Source organism: Scyliorhinus canicula, chromosome 31 (genome assembly GCF_902713615.1).
Source record: "Scyliorhinus canicula chromosome 31, sScyCan1.1, whole genome shotgun sequence".
NCBI classification, from domain to species: Eukaryota; Metazoa; Chordata; class Chondrichthyes; order Carcharhiniformes; family Scyliorhinidae; genus Scyliorhinus; species Scyliorhinus canicula.
This window is the reverse complement of record NC_052176.1, coordinates 11420547-11438461: the sequence shown is the minus strand read 5'-3', so window position 1 is coordinate 11438461 and position 17915 is coordinate 11420547. Positions and strand designations below refer to the sequence as shown.

General features: G+C 48.5%; 5 protein-coding genes across 7 annotated transcripts in view; 3 read left to right on the top strand and 2 right to left on the bottom strand.

The window, feature by feature from the left end:
- Positions 1–11841, top strand: part of LOC119958895 (histone H2B 1/2-like) — a 177380-nt gene extending 165539 nt beyond the window's left edge. The window contains exons 5-6 of one of the 3 annotated variants that reach the window (XM_038787409.1): positions 4391–4461; positions 10499–11841. In XM_038787409.1, the coding sequence (XP_038643337.1) occupies positions 10571–10957 (387 nt within the window). In that variant the 5' untranslated portion in view covers positions 4391–4461; positions 10499–10570 and the 3' untranslated portion in view covers positions 10958–11841. Of the gene's footprint in view, positions 1–4053; positions 4462–8993; positions 9595–10498 lie in introns of those variants that run through there. The other 2 variants (XR_005459077.1, XM_038787410.1) reach the window with 2 other exon arrangements.
- Positions 502–1023, top strand: LOC119958921 (histone H4-like). Its single transcript, XM_038787447.1, has one exon. The coding sequence runs from the start codon at positions 670–672 to the stop codon at positions 979–981; it is 312 nt and encodes a 103-aa protein (XP_038643375.1). The 5' UTR covers positions 502–669; the 3' UTR covers positions 982–1023.
- A 773-nt stretch (positions 11842–12614) lies between the features above and the next one.
- Positions 12615–13118, top strand: LOC119958884 (late histone H2A.L3-like). Its single transcript, XM_038787398.1, has one exon. The coding sequence runs from the start codon at positions 12630–12632 to the stop codon at positions 13065–13067; it is 438 nt and encodes a 145-aa protein (XP_038643326.1). The 5' UTR covers positions 12615–12629; the 3' UTR covers positions 13068–13118.
- Positions 13119–15353: 2235 nt separating this feature from the next.
- On the bottom strand, positions 15354–15683 carry LOC119958920 (histone H4-like). The gene has a single exon (XM_038787445.1). It carries the CDS (start codon positions 15663–15665, stop codon positions 15354–15356), a length of 312 nt encoding a protein of 103 aa, XP_038643373.1. The 5' UTR covers positions 15666–15683.
- A 962-nt stretch (positions 15684–16645) lies between these two features.
- LOC119958881 (histone H1-like) lies at positions 16646–17413 on the bottom strand. Its single transcript, XM_038787395.1, has one exon. The coding sequence runs from the start codon at positions 17358–17360 to the stop codon at positions 16884–16886; it is 477 nt and encodes a 158-aa protein (XP_038643323.1). The 5' UTR covers positions 17361–17413; the 3' UTR covers positions 16646–16883.
- Between the last annotated feature and the right edge of the window lie 502 nt (positions 17414–17915).

Sequence of the window (17915 nt, the reverse complement as noted above, 5' to 3'; positions counted from 1 at the left end):
ACCAATGAATCTCTGTCCCGGTGCTGGGAGCAGATTTCAGATAGAAATGTCAATCCAGTATTGCCGCTCACTCGCTGACATGCTCTGCATCGGGCTTCTCCCCCCACTCTGCACTAAAACACAGGGAAGTTGCTGCCTCTGCCTAACCGGGGTTGTGTCCGGGGAACAGTGACACATTCATGGGAAGAGTCTGTAAAATATTTAACATGGCGGAGAAATCCCACCTCAACTCAAACACTTTATATCAGCTGGAAGGGATGTTAGTAAAATTCCCGACCCGTCTGGGAGAGGAGTTGTGTGGGGATTTAATCGGAGCTGGGGTTGAAATGGAAGAAGATAGTTGGGCTGGTTCTAGAAAGGAGTGGACTGGGCCGGAATATTACTGACATGCCTGGATCTAATAGATCAGCGTTTCTAACTAGCTGCTATGTGATGTTGCAGTTTGTCCGTGTTCAGCGCGTTCTTTTCACTTCTGTTTGGAATATAAAATGTGGGTTGGAGCAGGCAGGAGGAGGAGCTGGATGGTCAAAGACATTTCACTGCTCTGCCTGTCACTCAGTCTGCTCCCCGCCTCTCTCCCTTTCTCAGTCAGGTCGGGGCGGGCTGTATAATAAAGGAAAGTGCAGCAGCTCGTCTCTCATTCAGCAGCGATTTGACTGAAGAAGCATCATGTCTGGCAGAGGGAAAGGAGGCAAAGGACTGGGCAAAGGCGGAGCAAAGCGGCACCGCAAAGTGCTTCGTGATAACATCCAGGGCATCACCAAACCAGCAATCCGCCGCCTGGCTCGCCGTGGCGGGGTCAAGCGCATCTCGGGTTTGATCTATGAGGAGACTCGCGGGCTGCTGAAGGTTTTCCTGGAGAATGTGATCAGGGACGCCGTCACCTACACTGAACACGCCAAGCGCAAGACGGTCACTGCCATGGATGTGGTTTACGCTCTGAAACGCCAGGGCCGCACTCTCTATGGATTCGGCGGCTGAGAAACTCCATTTGACAATTTTAATAAAACCCAAAGGCTCTTTTAAGAGCCGCCCAAACCCTCACATTGAGAGCACTGACCTTAGAATGGAAGCAGAATAACCCATGGAGCTGGTTTAGCGAGTCAGAACTTGGATACCTCGATTTCCTATCATTCATTTGTTTTCTCATTAGAAGGCGATATAGATTTGCTGTACAGTCTGAAACAACCTTTCTCCGCAGTCAGCCCTGTAACCGCACATAGTGAACACGGACATTGTAATGAGAGCGGGAATTCTGTGCCTGCTCGGTTTTATTCATCTAATCTCGGGTGAGTCCCATCCGAGACAAAAATGGGAGCAGGAATCATTGAGATGTTTTTGATATTCACAACTCGAGATTGATTTTTTTTCGATGTTCTCAAATATCCGTTCCCTGTCCCTGTGAAATTGGCGGGCTTTTTGAAATTGATGGTTTGTCAGTTGCAGGTCCACCAATCAGGGCCCTGATATCCTTGCCGCCCATCGCTCTTTTCAAACTTGCCCACGGGATCGGGCTGCATCCAATGAGGAGAAGAGGGCGGTCACTATAATGCCTTAAATAGGCAGTGAGAGAGAGGCGCCAGCATTCTCAGCCTCTGCCTTTCACCCAGTTTCACATCATGGCCAGGACCAAGCAGACAGCGCGCAAATCGACTGGAGGCAAAGCTCCTCGCAAACAGCTGGCTACCAAAGCGGCCCGCAAGAGCGCTCCAGCCACGGGCGGAGTGAAGAAGCCTCATCGCTACAGACCCGGCACTGTGGCTCTGAGGGAGATCCGCCGCTACCAGAAATCCACCGAGCTGCTGATCCGCAAACTGCCCTTCCAGCGCCTGGTGCGAGAGATCGCTCAGGACTTCAAGACAGACCTGCGCTTCCAGAGCTCCGCCGTCATGGCCCTGCAGGAGGCCAGCGAGGCTTACCTGGTGGGGCTCTTTGAGGACAGTGAGAGTCTTTTTCCTCGGATGGTGATGACCAACACGAGGGGACATAGCTTTAAATTGAGGGGTGGTAGATATAGGACAGACGTCAGATGTCTTTACTCAGTGAGTAGTAGGGGTGTGGAACGCCCTGCTTGCAACAGTAGTAGACTCGCCAACTTTAAGGGCATTTAAGTGGTCACTGGATAGACATATGGATGAAAATGGAATAGTGTAGGTCAGATAGGCTTCAGATGGTTTCACGGGTCGGCGCAACATCGAGGGCTGAAGGGCCCGTACTGCGCTGTTATGTTCTATGTATCAACCAGCGGACTGTGTGAACCAGAATAGTGCACAAACCAAATTCAATTTCAAATATGAAAGGAGTTAAAATGAAGCGAATCAGTGAATTGTTAGTTTGCAGAAAGTGTGAGTTTGAGGGGCTGAGTGACAGTGTAATAACAAACAAGCTGCAGGCAATGGCTGTAAATTGAATATCTCATTGGGACAAACACACAGCTACAAAGGTGATTGGTTGAGCCCTGGGGCGCAGGGCCACTTGCACCCACACACACAGTGTCTCAGAGTTGCGGGAGTGGAGCTGCTGCTTTGCTGCTGGAGGTGAGAGTGGGACCACCTGGGGTCTGTTGCTGCCCCCCTCCCGGGGTGAAGACCGACCCTCTGTCCTCCCATCCCGGTGCCCGAGGTGGGACCGGGACTGCCTGGGGCCTGGTGCTGTTCCCCCTCCCGGGGTGAAGACCCTGCCCTCTGCCCTCCCACCCCTCTGAGTGAGGTGGGACTGGGACCGCCTGGGGCCTGGTGCTGTTCCCCCTCCTGGGGTGAAGGCCCTGCTCTCTGCCCTCCCGCCCCTCTGAGTGAGGTGGGACTGGGACCGCCTGGGGCCTGGTGCTGTTCCCCCTCCCGGGGTGAAGACCGACCCTCTGTCCTCCCACACCAGAGGTGCCTTGTTGCTGTCCGGTGGCAGACGTTCCCACTGGAGATCGCTCTACGGAGGCGTCCTCCCTGTCAGATTTGGGGACCTGGAGTGGATGGAGCTGCACAAGGCAGTGTCGTGCAACCGTAGGTTAAGTCACCACACGGCCTCCCCAGAGACCTGCCACTTTTGCGGCCTGGTGGAGACCGTGGAGCATGTGTATGTTGTCTGTCCTCGGCTGCATTCCCTTTTTAGTTTTTTGACGACATTGTTGTTTTTGTCTTTGCACTTTAGGCCCACGTTCCTGACCTACGGACATCCGGAGCAGGGGGGAGGGTGGAAGGTGGAGGGCCTCCTTGTGAACCTGCTCCTGGGCCTGGCCAAACTTGCCATTAATAGGTCCAGTTAGTGGGCGACCGAGGGGGTCATCCGGCCTGACTGTCTGCCCCTCTTCCACGGCCCTGTTCGTGGCCGTGTGTCCCTGGAGCTGTAGCATGCAGTGACCACGGGAACACTTTTTGTTTTATAAATTTAGATTACCCAATTATTTTTTTCTATTAAGGGGCAATTTAGCGTGGCCAATCCACCTACTCTGCACATTTTTGGGTTGTGGGGGCGAATCCCACGCAGACACGGGGAGAACGTGCAAACTCCACACGTACAGTGACCCAGAGCCGGGATCGAACCTGGGACCTCAGCGCTGTGAGGCGGATGTGCTAACCACTAGGCCACCGTGCTGCCCAACCACGGGCACACTTGAGGCCTTGCATGCTCCGTGGGCACCGTAGGGTTGGGCTGCCTTATCGACCCTGATTTTCGCAGGGTCCGGTTTGCTTTTGTCCCTCAGTTAATTTTTGTTCTTTTACATTGTTGTCACGCCGTGCAACAGGCCAGGATAGTCGGTGGATGCAGGGTTTTAATCCTGCTGCGTGTCGATAAGCCCAGCAGGTCATCACTCACAAAACTAAAAAAAAACAACACAACAATATTGTTACAGTTGTTAAACCCTATAAAACCACACACACAGCGTCCCCCCAACACGGGCTCTGTAGGAGGTTTTGCTCTATCTGTGATGACAGTGAAATGGGGAATATTCCCATTGATTCTCAATGTTGAATTGCTGCGCGGATCTGCGCATGTCCGGTTTAGCCCCGCCCCCTGCCTGTCGTCACTCTGAAGCTGACAGCGCATGCGCAGCCCCTCCAGCGAGGAAACAGCGTTCTCATTGCAGCAGCTCATCCATTTGGGAGTGTGAGCAAAGAGGCTCAGAGATCATTACTGACTCGGGGGGAGTTCAGGGAGAATCGGGGGCTGTTTGCAAGAGGCGCAGCGGGAGCCCCATCTTGTTCCGGGACTTGGAGTGAGCGGGGGGAAGGGAGAGCTCTTTCTGGGCCTGGCTTATTGTCTGATTCTGGGGCAGGATTTGCACAGTATTTTCTTTATTTTACTGATTATCAGTTGAAAGAATTGATTGATCTATCATTGGCCTCATCTGACCCTGATTTACAAGAGATTTGTTTTCTTCCCCCTCGTTCAACAGATGAAGAGATGAGTTCCAAGATGATGATTCCTCAGCAACATGAATGTGGAGCCGTCTCCTTCTAACTGACAGTAAGTACAATATTAATCCAACAATATTAATCAGGGTGATTTAGCAGTGTTTCATCTGTTAAGTAATCAGTATAGTATTAATTAGGCTATTGAGCAATCAATGTGGAAGTATCCATTTGCCCTATTTTGTAACTTTCTTAGTTTAAAATATATCAGAAGCAAAGCACATGAAGAAGGCATTAACAGAAAAATGGTACATTTAAATAGTTCTCCAAAAGGACAATTATCAGATTGTAAGGCCATCCTTTCATCTCACAAGTTGTGAACCTTTGGTACAAGTAAAATGTTGGATAGTACAGTTGATTGTAAAGCGCCAAATTAATCATAAACTTCTATCAAGACACCTCCCAAAACAAAATATTAAATTCCAATCCAAATATCGCGCACAATCTCAGATATAACAGTGCAGTATATGGAAATAGATCATTTGACATATCAATGTCATCAGTAAAAGTGTTTGAATCAAACCTGTTGGACTTTAACCTGGTGTTGTAAGACTTCTTACTGTGCTCACCCCAGTCCAACGCCGGCATCTCCACATCATCAGTAAAAGTAATAATGGAAGATCAATACTGAACAGAATGTTCACCATTAACTCACAAAACAGATATTGACAAGTGCAGAAAATACAATAAAATCACGCACATCAGAGAGGTGAACAGATAGAGATTAAATGCAGAATCCCATAACAAAGATAGACAGCTTCGAAAGCAAGCACACAGAACAGAGGCAGGGAGTTACAGAATCAAACTGATTTTTCCCGAACTCTTGACCCATAACAGAGACAGACAGCTACAGTGGAAAACACACACTCACACATTCAGACACCAACAACTGCACAGGAGGCAGTAAAATATGCCATATATCATATACAGACAGTGAGGGTAAAACAGACTCACACATTCTCTCTCTCAGTATACAGTAAATATACATTATCTATCACAGAGAGACAGTGAGTGTAAAACATACTCACATTTTACATGCACGTGCTCACTCACAAGTAACTTAGTAGGAAGCACTGAATATGCATTTTATGTCACAGAGTATAAGGGTGAAACACATACTCACTCTCACAGCAATAACTGAGCATTGAGCAGTAAATTATATGTCCTACATAGCACAGAGAAATAGTGAGGTTTATACACACTCACTCACAATCTGTCTCTCATACACCCTCTCACGGAAACCCAAGCACTGTCTCTCCCACACACACTCACAAATCAATAACTGAGCAGTAATCGATAAAATATTAATTATATATCAGAGAGAGACTGTGAGGTTAATACGCACTCACTCTCTCACACACACACTCTCCCTCTCTCACACACACCAGTCACTGAGCAGTAATCAATTAAATATGGTAGATATACCAGAGAAACAGTGAGGGTAAAACATGCGCAAACACACAGACACACACACTCTCTCTCTATCTCTCACACTCTCTCTCATAGAAACCCTACAGTGCAAAAAGAAGCCATTCAACCCATCGAGTCTGCATTGACCCTCTGAATGAGCATGCTACCTAACACCAATCTCCCGCCTTCTCCTTGTAACCCCACCAAGGGATAGTTGAGCATATCAATTCCAACTGACTTGCACATTTTTTGGACTGTGGGAGGAAACTGGAGCACCCGGAGGAAACCCTAACAGACACGGGAAGAATGTACAAACTCCGCACAGACAGTCGCCTGAGGTCGGAATCAAACCCGGGTCTCTGGCGCTGTGCCACCCTGCTGCCCAACAGCAGCACATCCACTTTTCACCCTGTTGCTCCCACAGACACTCACCATACCTCACACATACTCACAGACTCTCCCTCACACACATACACTTACCCACTCACTTTCTCTGACACACTCACCTCTCATACATTCATACATTCTCTCACACATACTCTCTCACACCAGCAATTGACCCACAAGTAGTAAAATATGTGTACTATGTCACAGAGAGACAGTGAGGATCAAACTTACTCAATCTCTCTCACACACACTGACACTCACACACACACCATGAACTGAGCAGTACGCTGTAAAATGTGTGCCCATATCATAGAGACAGAGGGAGGACAAAAATCTCACTCACACTCCCTCCCTCTCACACACACTATCTCACTCACACTCCCTCCCTCTCACACACAATATCTCACTCACACTCCCTCCCTCTCACACACACTATCTCACTCCCACACTCTCCCACACATACACACCATTAACTGTAAGCTGTAAAATATTTGTTATATATCACAGAAAAGCACACACTCGCACACTGTCACACACACGCTCTTTCTCACACACAGATGTTCCCTTTGGGGCAGCAGGGTAGCATGGTGGTTAGCATAAAAGCTTCACAGCTCCAGGGTCCCAGGTTCGATTCCCGGCTGGGTCACTGTCTGTGTGGAGTCTGCACGTCCTCCCCCTGTGTGCGTGGGTTTCCTCCGGGTGCTCCGGTTTCCTCCCACAGTCCAAAGATGTGCGGGTTAGGTGGATTGGCCATGCTAAATTGCCCGTAGTGTCCTAATAAAAGTAAGGTTAAGGGGGGGGGGGGTTGTTGGGTTACGGGTATAGGGTGGATACGTGGGTTTGAGGAGGGAGATCATGGCTCGGCACAACATTGAAGGCCGAAGGGCCTGTTCTGTGCTGTACTGTTCTATGTTCTATGTTCTCTCATACACACTCACAGACTCTCTCTCACACACTCACAGACTCTCTCTCTCTGACACACTCACAGACTCTCTCTCTCTGATACACTCACAGACTCTCTCTCTCTGACACACTCACAGACTCTCTCTCACACAATCACAGACTCTCTCTCTCTCTCACACAATCACAGACTCTCTCTGACACACTCACAGACTCTCTCTCTCTGACACACTCACAGACTCTCTCTCTCTGATACACTCACAGACTCTCTCTGACACACTCACAGACTCTCTCTCTCTGACACACTCACAGACTCTCTCTCTCTGATACACTCACAGACTCTCTCTCTGACACACTCACAGACTCTCTGACACACTCACAGACTCTCTCTCTCTCTCACACACACTAACAGACTCTCTCTCACACACTCACTCACAGACTCTCACGTGCACTCAGTCACTCTAACTCACATACATTCCAGTCACAGAGCAGTAAGCAGTTAAATATGTGTTATCTATCACAGATACATAGTGAGGGTAAAACTCACACACATACCAGTAAGGGAAAAATATGTGTTATATCAAAGCGAGACAGTGAGGGAAAATACAGACACACTCTCACACATACACAATCTCTCATACACACGCACACACCAGTAACAGAAGCGATCACTAAAATATGTGTTGTATATCAAAGACAGTGAGGGTAAAACTGACAGCCAAACTCACTCACTCACACACTCTCTAACACATTCACCCAACAATACCTGAGGAGTAAAATATGTTATCTGTCAGAGAAACAATGAGCATAAAACTCATTCACAGACTCTCACTGACCAGTAAATGAGCAGTAAACAGTAAAATATGTGTTCCATATCACAAGAGATATTGAGGGTCAAACGCACACTCACACACTCATGCACACACCAGTAACTGAGTAGTACAATAATCATTAAATATCAACTTTCTCTCTCTCTCCTCTCTCTCACTCTCTTTCTCACACACTCCCATTCACTCTCACACACACCAGTAACTGAGCAGTGGGGGGGAGTGGGGCAGGGGGGGGGGGGGTCTTGGACTTCATTTTCAGTAACAAATCTGGGCAAGTGGTTGAAGTATCGCTGGGGGAGCATTTTGCAGACAGTGATTATAATTCATTAAGTACTAGATGGTTCTGAAAAAGGAGATGGATCGGCCTGAGATCAAAGTTCTCAACTGGAGGAAGGCTGATTTTAATAAGATCAGATATGATTTGGCCAGAGTGGATAGGGAGCAGACACCTTTAGATAAATCTGTGACAGAACAGTGGGACACATTCAGCAAGGAATTAGGGAGAGTACAGGGCCAACATGTTCCAATCAAGAAAAGGGTGGGACCAACAAATCCATTCAACCATGGATATTGAGGGATATACAGCGTTAGATAAGTAGAAAAGGGGAAGCTTGTGGGAGATATCGAGGATTCAAAAGAGCAGAAGCACGTCAGGTGTACAGAATGTGCCAGAGGGAACTTCAAACAGAAATTCAGAGAGCAAAAAGATGATATGAAAGGATACTGGCAGGTAAAATGAATTTGTTTTACAAGTACATTCAGAGTAAAATGGTAATTCGGGACAGAGTAGGGCCCATGACAGAGCACAGTGGAAACTTATGTGTGGAACCGGAGTGTTCGAAATGAGTATTTTGTGTCAGTGTTCACTATGGAGGTTTGTCCTCTAACTCGCCATGCTTAATCTTCAAATGTCTTTGACATTTTGAAGGTTTTAAACTTTCATTTGCCAGTAATTCCCTGCGTGTAACACCCATGAACCTTGAATCCTGATTCCAGTGGCACAATTTATATACCCTCCCCTCAAATAATCACCTTTGTGCTGCTTTGTTCCTGTTTTCAGCTTCTTCATGGGTTGTTCACCAGAGGCCCTGGAGTTCACACCCGCACTGCTGGCAGCAGCAAAATGGAGGAATCTGTCACGCACGCAGAACACGTGATGTCAGCGTACGGGGCGGGGCGGTGACCTACTGTCTGCCACCGCTTCCGGTGGGAGGTCTCCAGAATTTGCTGAAACAAACTGGCGTGGGACTGCGCACTGACATCAGGAGGAGCCAGTCCACCTTGCTCGGCTCTGGGCCTGTGCACTACATGACAAGGCCGGCATGCGGGGAATGGCTGAAATTTCACACGGCCATCATGATCGGCATTTGTAAACACTCGTCGTGACCATTGGCCATTCCTCCCGTGATCTGGATCACCATCATCCTCCTGAAACCTTCACGAGATCCACCCCCAGGTCACGACCCTGAGCTTGAAAACCCCGGGCCGATGGTACCCTTGTCTCTATTAGCCAAGGCACAGAGTTTAAGAAAAGGCAGGTTATGCTGGAACTGAGTAAAACATTGGTTAGCCGCACACAGGAATACTCACACTCACAATGTATCAGAGAGTGAGTAAATCCCACACACGCTGTATCAGAGAGTGAGTAAATCCCACACTCTCACACTGTATCAGAGAGTGAGGAAATCCCACACTCACACTGTGTCAGAGAGTGAGTAAATCCCACACTCACACACAGTATCAGAGTGAGTAAATCCCACACTCACACACTGTATCAGAGAGTGAGTAAATCCCACACTCTCACACTGTATCAGAGAGTGAGTAAATCCCACACTCACACACTGTATCAGAGAGTGAGTAAATCCCACACTCACACACTGTATCAGAGAGTGAGTAAATCCCACACTCGCACACTGTATCAGAGAGTGAGTAAATCCCACACTCACACACTGTATCAGAGAGTGAGTAAATCCCACACTAACACACTATTTCAGAGAGTGAGTAAATCCCACACTCACACACTGTATCAGAGAGTGAGTAAATCCCACACTCACTGTATCAGAGAGTGAGTAAATCCCACACTCACTCACTGTATCAGAGAGTGAGTAAATCCCACACACACACTGTATCAGAGAGTGAGTAAATCCCACACTCACACACTGTATCAGAGAGTGAGTAAATCCCACACTCACACACTGTATCAGAGAGTGAGTAAATCCCACACTCACACTGTATCAGAGAGTGAGTCAATCCCACACGCACACATATTACAAGACACTCCGTGTTCCTGAAGGAATCCCGCACGGTCGCTCTGTGGTAAAGGATCCCTCTCACCGACGGCCAGGTGACATTTTCCGGTGAATCTTTGCACACCGACAAATTGGGACTGGAGATAATCTTTCTGAAATGTATTTCCTTCTTGTCGTAAGGAGGTTTCTGATTGGTGGAAAATCTTAAATCTGATTGGTCTGTTTACTGATCCAACAAAAATTTTCAGAACATAAATGGCAGCCCTCATTTTCACAATGTCCAATCACAATCATTCCTTTCCCCATTCCTCATTAGCATAGATGTGAGGCTCTGTCTATTTAAGCAGCGCTCGGAAGGGGTTTGCTTTATTTCTGGGTGAAACTGAAGATGGCTGACGAGAAGAAACCAACATCGAAAGCAGCTGCCAAGAAGGGAGCCAAGAAAGTCATTAAGAAACCGGCAGTAAAGGGCGGCAAGAAGCGGCGAAGGTCGAGGAAGGAGAGTTACTCCATCTACATCTACAAAGTGATGAAGCAGGTTCACCCCGACACCGGCATCTCCTCCAAGGCCATGAGCATCATGAACTCGTTCGTCAACGATATTTTCGAGCGTATCGTGGGTGAGGCTTCCCGCCTGGCCCATTACAACAAGCGCCACACCATCAGCTCCCGGGAGATCCAGACCGCCGTGCGCCTGCTGCTGCCCGGGGAACTGGCCAAGCACGCCGTGTCGGAAGGGACAAAGGCGGTCACCAAGTACACCAGCTCCAAGTAAAACTGCACAACTGAAAACCACCCCAAACACAACGGCTCTTTTAAGAGCCACCCACAATCTCTGTGAAAAAGCTGCACCATCTTTTCCCGCATTGACTTCATGAGAAATCTCTTTGTGGAGGATAGAGATTTGTCCCGTTCCAGAATGTTGTGAATGTGGCTTCATACCCGCCCGTCACAGACAGTTTCACACAGAAGAGACACTCGAACTTAATTAAGAGCGGGTTTTAAACCCAGTCTGGTATTTGTGGCCGATAATGAGGAGAAACACAATTTTAGAAGGGAATTATATAAAATTAATGATAAATATATTCAGAGTTTAACAATTGGTGAGTTGAATTAATAAGGAAATTATTATTTTGTTTCTCTCGGGTGACCTGGTTCCCGCTCCCGGAACAGAGTAAAGGCGGGAATGAAGAGGTTATTTTCGGGCTGATGTGTTTATTCCGCAGTTTCCCAGGGGACGGAATCAGCGAGATTTGAGCACACACAGGACCTGTGTCCATTGCAGCGCTTTAAGATCTGCCTCTCCCCGGCCCTCCCTATTCTCCGGACACAAAGCTGCCTGTTCCACCGGCGGGATAGAGTCGGGGATTCTCCCCACACTTCCCAGTGTAACATTCCCGGCCGCTTTCAGGAGAGAGGCTCAGAAATCAGCCCTTTCTCTCTGTCCCTGTGTAGCCTGTGTGAAGGAGTTGGTTGGTAATCTCTATGTTTCTGCTTTTGCAGTCAGCTGAGATTTGCTCCGTTTTAAATTGCTGAACGGGGTCTTATTACCGCCGGTTACAGATAAGAGACTGACAAATTCAAACTGTTCCTAAAATAGAGCCAGGATTCTGGGAGGGAAAATCCAATAAACAGATCACAAAGTGTGAGATTCAAATAGTTTCCTGAACATTGAGCCGTTCCGTTATTTGGAATTTTCCTGCACTGAAATTGGCGGGAGTTTGGAATTTGAAAATGTCAGCCAATCAAACCCTGTAACTCCTTCTCTCCAGCTCTCCGATTGGTTCAGGCAGAACTCACTCCGCCGCCTTGGCTTTGTGCTGAAAGCTGTTATTCTGTTATTTTCACAGCCCCCAAATCACCTCATCAGCTGCTGTTTTTAGCGGGAACGGAGCCTTCTCTCAATTCCTGAAATGTTCATTGATCCATCATTTTATTCCCAGTAATTCTCCGCAGGGTAACAGTGGGGAATGGGATTATCCCAGAGCGGAATAAGGACAGTCTGAGGACTCGATCCCACTCCCTGTTTTCAGTGAAGGACACTCGGTCCTGACTGAAGTCTAAACGGAGCGTTTTCCTTCCGGGAATGCTGTGAACAGGGATTGATTCCCGCCCGGGACAGTTAGAAAGCGGGAGGAGAATGAACCACATTTTAACTAAATGTTAAACCCTAGCCTGTGATTGGTGACGGGAAGCGCTGAATCAAACCAAATAAATAGAAGGGATTTGAAATCTCTGACCAAGGACGACATTTATTTGAATTCGCTCCTTTCCCACAATGAAATTGGCGGCTTTTTGAAATGGACAAATTCTCTGCTTCTGCCGGTTGTTGTGGGTAAAACCCGCCCTCTTCTGTTTCCAGTGAGCTGATTGGTGGGGAATATAGGCAAATGAGGTGAATTGATCAGCGACCAATCAGACGAGCTGTCAGTTTATAAGAACAGTAAATGCTGGAGAAATTGTTCATTCTGTGTGAAAGTGTCTGTGAGATTGTGACAATGTCTGGAAGAGGAAAGACCGGCGGTAAAGCTCGGGCCAAGGCCAAGTCTCGCTCCTCCCGGGCTGGACTGCAGTTCCCGGTGGGCCGTGTTCACAGGCACCTGAGAAAGGGTAACTATGCCCAGCGTGTGGGTGCCGGAGCCCCGGTCTATCTGGCTGCTGTGCTCGAGTATCTGACCGCTGAAATCCTCGAGCTGGCCGGCAACGCGGCCCGGGACAACAAGAAGACCCGCATCATCCCCAGACACCTGCAGCTGGCCGTCCGCAACGACGAGGAGCTCAACAAGCTGCTGGGAGGGGTGACCATCGCTCAGGGTGGGGTGCTGCCTAATATCCAGGCCGTGCTGCTGCCCAAGAAAAGCAGCGCTGCGAGCGGCAAGAAGTGAAGCGACCATTCTTTAATCTAATAACCCAAAGGCTCTTTTCAGAGCCACTCACTTTGTCTGAAAAAGGCCTAACTATTGTCTGACCGTCAGAGATTCTGCTCTGTTGCTTAATCTGCAAATGTTTTACGCTTTACGACATCAATCCTTGGAGCATTCTGTGCGCGACATTATTTATATATTCCGTATATATGATACATGTGAATTGACGGTGTTTATTGCGGATAAAAGTGTGAACAGAAATGATCTTAGTTTCAATAATATTGCTCATAAATGGAAGTCTGCGATCTGTAATCTCTCCGGAAGTTTCTGCTCGACTATTTAATGTGTAGATGTTTCTGCAATAAGTTAATATTTGTGACTCGTTTCTTACTCGGAGCCTCATATTAACATCAATTCTCCTTCAGAGATAAGGAGACGAGAGAAACTCCATTGCAATGGAGCGTAAATTGTAATTTTGAGAGGCTTCAGCATTGGAACCAGTAACAGGAGGTCGCAGCATTTATTTGTCGATTTAGCGACTCTTAACCAGGACCGGGAGGCTTTTTCAGAGCCACCCATTCTCTGCGGGCTGGTTTAGCACAAGGCTGAAGCAGTCCAAGGCAGGTCAGGAGCACGGTTCAATTCCCGTTCCAGCCTCCCCGAACATGCGCCGCAATGTGGCGATTAGGGGCTTTTCACAATAACTTCATTTGAAGCCTACTCGTGACAATAAGCCATTTTCATTTCATAAAGGGTGACCCGTGGTCCATCCGATTAATTCTGGTGTATGTGAGTATTTCACTAAATCTTCCGAAAGCCGATGCTTATATCCGAAATCACACGTCAACTGAGAGGAATTGGGTGGAGAAACTCTTTTCCTGACAGACTTGGTGGCTCTTAAAAGAGCCTTTGTTGTTGTTATTATTGGTGAAGCCGGGTTTTAGGCGCGTTCCCCGCGGATGCGGCGGGCCAGCTGGATGTCTTTGGGCATGATGGTGACTCGCTTGGCGTGGATGGCGCACAGGTTGGTGTCCTCAAAGAGCCCCACCAGGTAAGCCTCGCTGGCCTCCTGCAGGGCCATGACGGCGGAGCTCTGGAAGCGCAGGTCTGTCTTGAAGTCCTGAGCGATCTCTCGCACCAGGCGCTGGAAGGGCAGTTTGCGGATCAGCAGCTCGGTGGATTTCTGGTAGCGGCGGATCTCCCTCAGAGCCACAGTGCCGGGTCTGTAGCGATGAGGCTTCTTCACTCCGCCCGTGGCTGGAGCGCTCTTGCGGGCCGCTTTGGTAGCCAGCTGTTTGCGAGGAGCTTTGCCTCCAGTCGATTTGCGCGCTGTCTGCTTGGTCCTGGCCATGATGTGAAACTGGGTGAAAGGCAGAGGCTGAGAATGCTGGCGCCGCTCTCTCACTGCCTATTTAAGGCATTATAGTGACCGCCCTCTTCTCCTCATTGGATGCAGCCCGATCCCGTGGGCAAGTTTGAAAAGAGCGATGGGCGGCAAGGATATCAGGGCCCTGATTGGTGGACCTGCAACTGACAAACCATCAATTTCAAAAAGCCCGCCAATTTCACAGGGACAAGGAAAGGATATTTGGGAAAACCGAAATAATTGAATCTCAAGTTGTGAATATCAAAAACTTCTCAATGATTCCTGCTCCCATTTTTGTCCCAGATTCGACCCACTGCCTGAGCACTCGGATTAAATTCAGATTTACTCCCTTATTGTTCTACAACAGACTGGGATAAAGCTCCTATTGCGGGGCGGAATTCTGTATCATTTTAATCCGATCAGTGATATCGGTTATTTCATTGCAAAGCGTAAACTATTAAAGGGAAGGCTGACTGACTCGTTTAGCGACTGGTCTTGGGGAGATGGACGGAGGAGGTGTTTACAGATCAGTTATGCAAACAGCGTCTCTGGACAATGATTCGTCTGGAAATCCCGACGTTGGACTGGGGTGAGCACAGTAAGAATTTTGATTCACCTGAGCAAGGAGCAGTGCTCCGAAAGCTCGTGTTTGAAACAAACCTGTTGGACTTGAACCTGGTATTGTAAGACTTCTCTGATCAATGTCAGTGTTCATTATGCGTGGTTACAGGTTTGACATGATAGGATTGTCAATGATAGGAAATGATTTCCTGCTATAACGCTACCCGTCTGAACAGGAAATCGAGGTATCCAAGTTATGACTCGCCAAACCATCGAGCATGCGTTATTCTGCTGCCATTCTAAGGTCAGTGCTCTCCATGTGAGGGATTGGGCGGCTCTTAAAAGAGCCTTTGGGTTTTGTCAAATTGTGAAATGGATGTTCAACCGCCGAATCCATAGAGAGTGCGTCCCTGGCGTTTGAGAGCGTAAACCACATCCATGGCGGTGACCGTCTTGCGCTTGGCGTGTTCAGTGTAGGTGACGGCGTCCCTGATCACACTCTCCAGGAAAACCTTCAGCACCCCGCGAGTCTCCTCATAGATCAAACCCGAGATGCGCTTGACCCCGCCACGGCGAGCCAGGCGGCGGATTGCTGGTTTGGTGATGCCCTGGATGTTATCACGAAGCACTTTGCGGTGCCGCTTTGCTCCGCCTTTGCCCAGTCCTTTGCCTCCTTTCCCTCTGCCAGACATGATGCTTCTTCAGTCAAATGGCTGCTGAATGAGAGACGAGCTACTGCACTTTCCTTTATTATACAGCCCGCCCCGACCTGACTGAGAAAGGGAGAGAGGCGGGGAGCAGACTGAGTGACAGACAGAGCAGTGAAATGTCTTTGACCATCCAGCTCCTCCTCCTGCCTGCTCCAACCCACATTATTCAATTCTCCACAATGGAAGTGAATACAACACTCGGCACAAAGTTTACAGATTGGAGCCTCATATTCAACTAGGTCAGAAACCAGCAGCTTTTCAATGCTGAGCTGGTACAATTAAAAGTTATGATGGGGAGATGCCGGCGTTGGACTGGGGTGAGCACAGTAAGAAGTCTTACAACACCAGGTTAAAGTCCAACAGGTTTGTTTCAAACACGAGCTTTCGGAGCACGCATTCACCTGAAGAAGGAGCCGTGCTCCGAAAGCTCGTGTTTGAAACAAACCTTTTGGACTTTAACCTGGTGTTGTAAGACTTCTTACTGAATTAAAAGTTAGTAATACTCCCGCCGAAATCCCGTCCATCCAGAGCCAGTTCGCCCGTCTGCTCCCACTTCAATCCCAGTTTCTGCTCCATCCCCACACACCTCCCCTCCCAGACGGTTGGTCAATTTCCTAACACTTCACTCCAGCTGAACGAGACAAACTCATGTGTTGGGCTTTGAGTTGTGAGGCGGGCTTTCTCCGCCCGGGTTCCTGTCTCACACACTCTTCCCCCTGAATATGTGATAAGGAAACGAGCAGAAACTGAGAGAGCAGCCGGACATATCCCCAGTTGCAATGGGGCCCGGACATCCCTGTGTTTTATTACAGAGTGAGGGAGATGCTGGGTACAGCGCATGTCAGTGAGAAACCGGCAACCTTCCATTTCATATCAATCATTTCTATCTGAAATCTGCTCCCAGCGCCGGCACAGGGATCAATTGATGGGGGATCAGCTCTTTCCTGAGAGATGTGGGTGGCTCTGAGAAGAGCCTTTGGGTTCAGAGGTTTACAATTTGCTCGCGTTCTTTCACTTCTTTCCTGGCGCTGCTTTCTTAGCCTTTGCTGCTTTCACTTTGGGCTTGGCCTTCCATTGATTCACTTTTGTTAAAGGCTTTCCGCCCCTGACCTTCTTCCCAGGAGACTTTTTCTTCAGCGCTGCTTTCTTCACCGCCTTTTTTGCAGCTGCCGCCTTCTTGCTGCTTGTTTTCCTGACTGTTTATTTCTTCACTGGAGTTTTCTTGGCTGCGGATTTCTTGGCTGGAGATTTTTGAGCTGCTGTTTTCTTTGTTCTCACCTTCTTGGCCGCTGTTTTCTTCACTAAAGATTTCTTGGCTGTTGGTTTCTTCACCTTTCCCATTTTCCCTTGGCTTTCCTTCTTGGGGATTTTGAAGGATCCGGAGGCGCCCTGTCCCTTTGTCTGCACCAGGGAGCCTTTCTCCACCTTCCTCTTGATAGTTAACCTGATCTGGGAGCCGCGCTTGGCCACATCCACTCCGCTGCCAGACAAAGCTTTCTTTATGGCGAACAGGGACATCCCGTTGCGATCGCTGCAACCCGCCACAAGCTGGAGGATCTGCTCGCCTAACTTGGGAGCGGCTGCCTTAGATCGGGGAGCCGCCTTCTTCTTCCTGGGAGATTTGACTGGAGCGGGAGCGGCTGGAGGAGCCGTTTGGGCGGCTGCAGTTTCAGTCATATCCGAGACTGTGTAGAAAATGTGTGACAGTCAGAACTGGATCAGGAATGAAACCAGTGGTGGCGACACAGAGCAACTTAAAGGCAGAGAGCGGACGGAGCAGAGAGCAGCTGTCAGCTGCCGGCTCCTCCAGCCTCTCTGTGTTTCTCTCTCCTCGCAAACTCTCCAATTCCACTCAAATTCCCATTCTCCACAGATCCAGGCTGCATCCTTCATGTCTCCCACACTCCAATGTTTGCTGTTGAAAAGCTTTCACTCGAATTGAGGTCTCCATTTTCCATTTAACCCCGTTTTACTGCTGCACTGATCTCGCTCTCACACGCGATAGCTGACATGTTCTCTACTTTTCCACTCAAATCTTCAATTTAACAAAACCATTGTCCTGAAATCAAACTTTGGGGCTGAGCAGAACATTAAGGGGATCCTTTGATTGAAAAATCATTTTATTTTCCATAAGAGAGACTGTGAGATCTCCTGATCAGAACAGACACACAAACACAGTTCCATTAGTCAGACCCACCCGCCCCTTCAGACACTCTCTCTCACACAATATTC

What these genes read in the sequence shown, in the direction of transcription:
- LOC119958920 (XM_038787445.1), bottom strand. Translation starts at nt 15,665, where the DNA reads ATGTCTGGCAGAGGGAAAGGAGGCAAAGGACTGGGCAAAGGCGGAGCA.
- LOC119958921 (XM_038787447.1), top strand. Translation starts at nt 670, where the DNA reads ATGTCTGGCAGAGGGAAAGGAGGCAAAGGACTGGGCAAAGGCGGAGCA.
- LOC119958884 (XM_038787398.1), top strand. Translation starts at nt 12,630, where the DNA reads ATGCTGGAGAAATTGTTCATTCTGTGTGAAAGTGTCTGTGAGATTGTG.
- LOC119958881 (XM_038787395.1), bottom strand. Translation starts at nt 17,360, where the DNA reads ATGACTGAAACTGCAGCCGCCCAAACGGCTCCTCCAGCCGCTCCCGCT.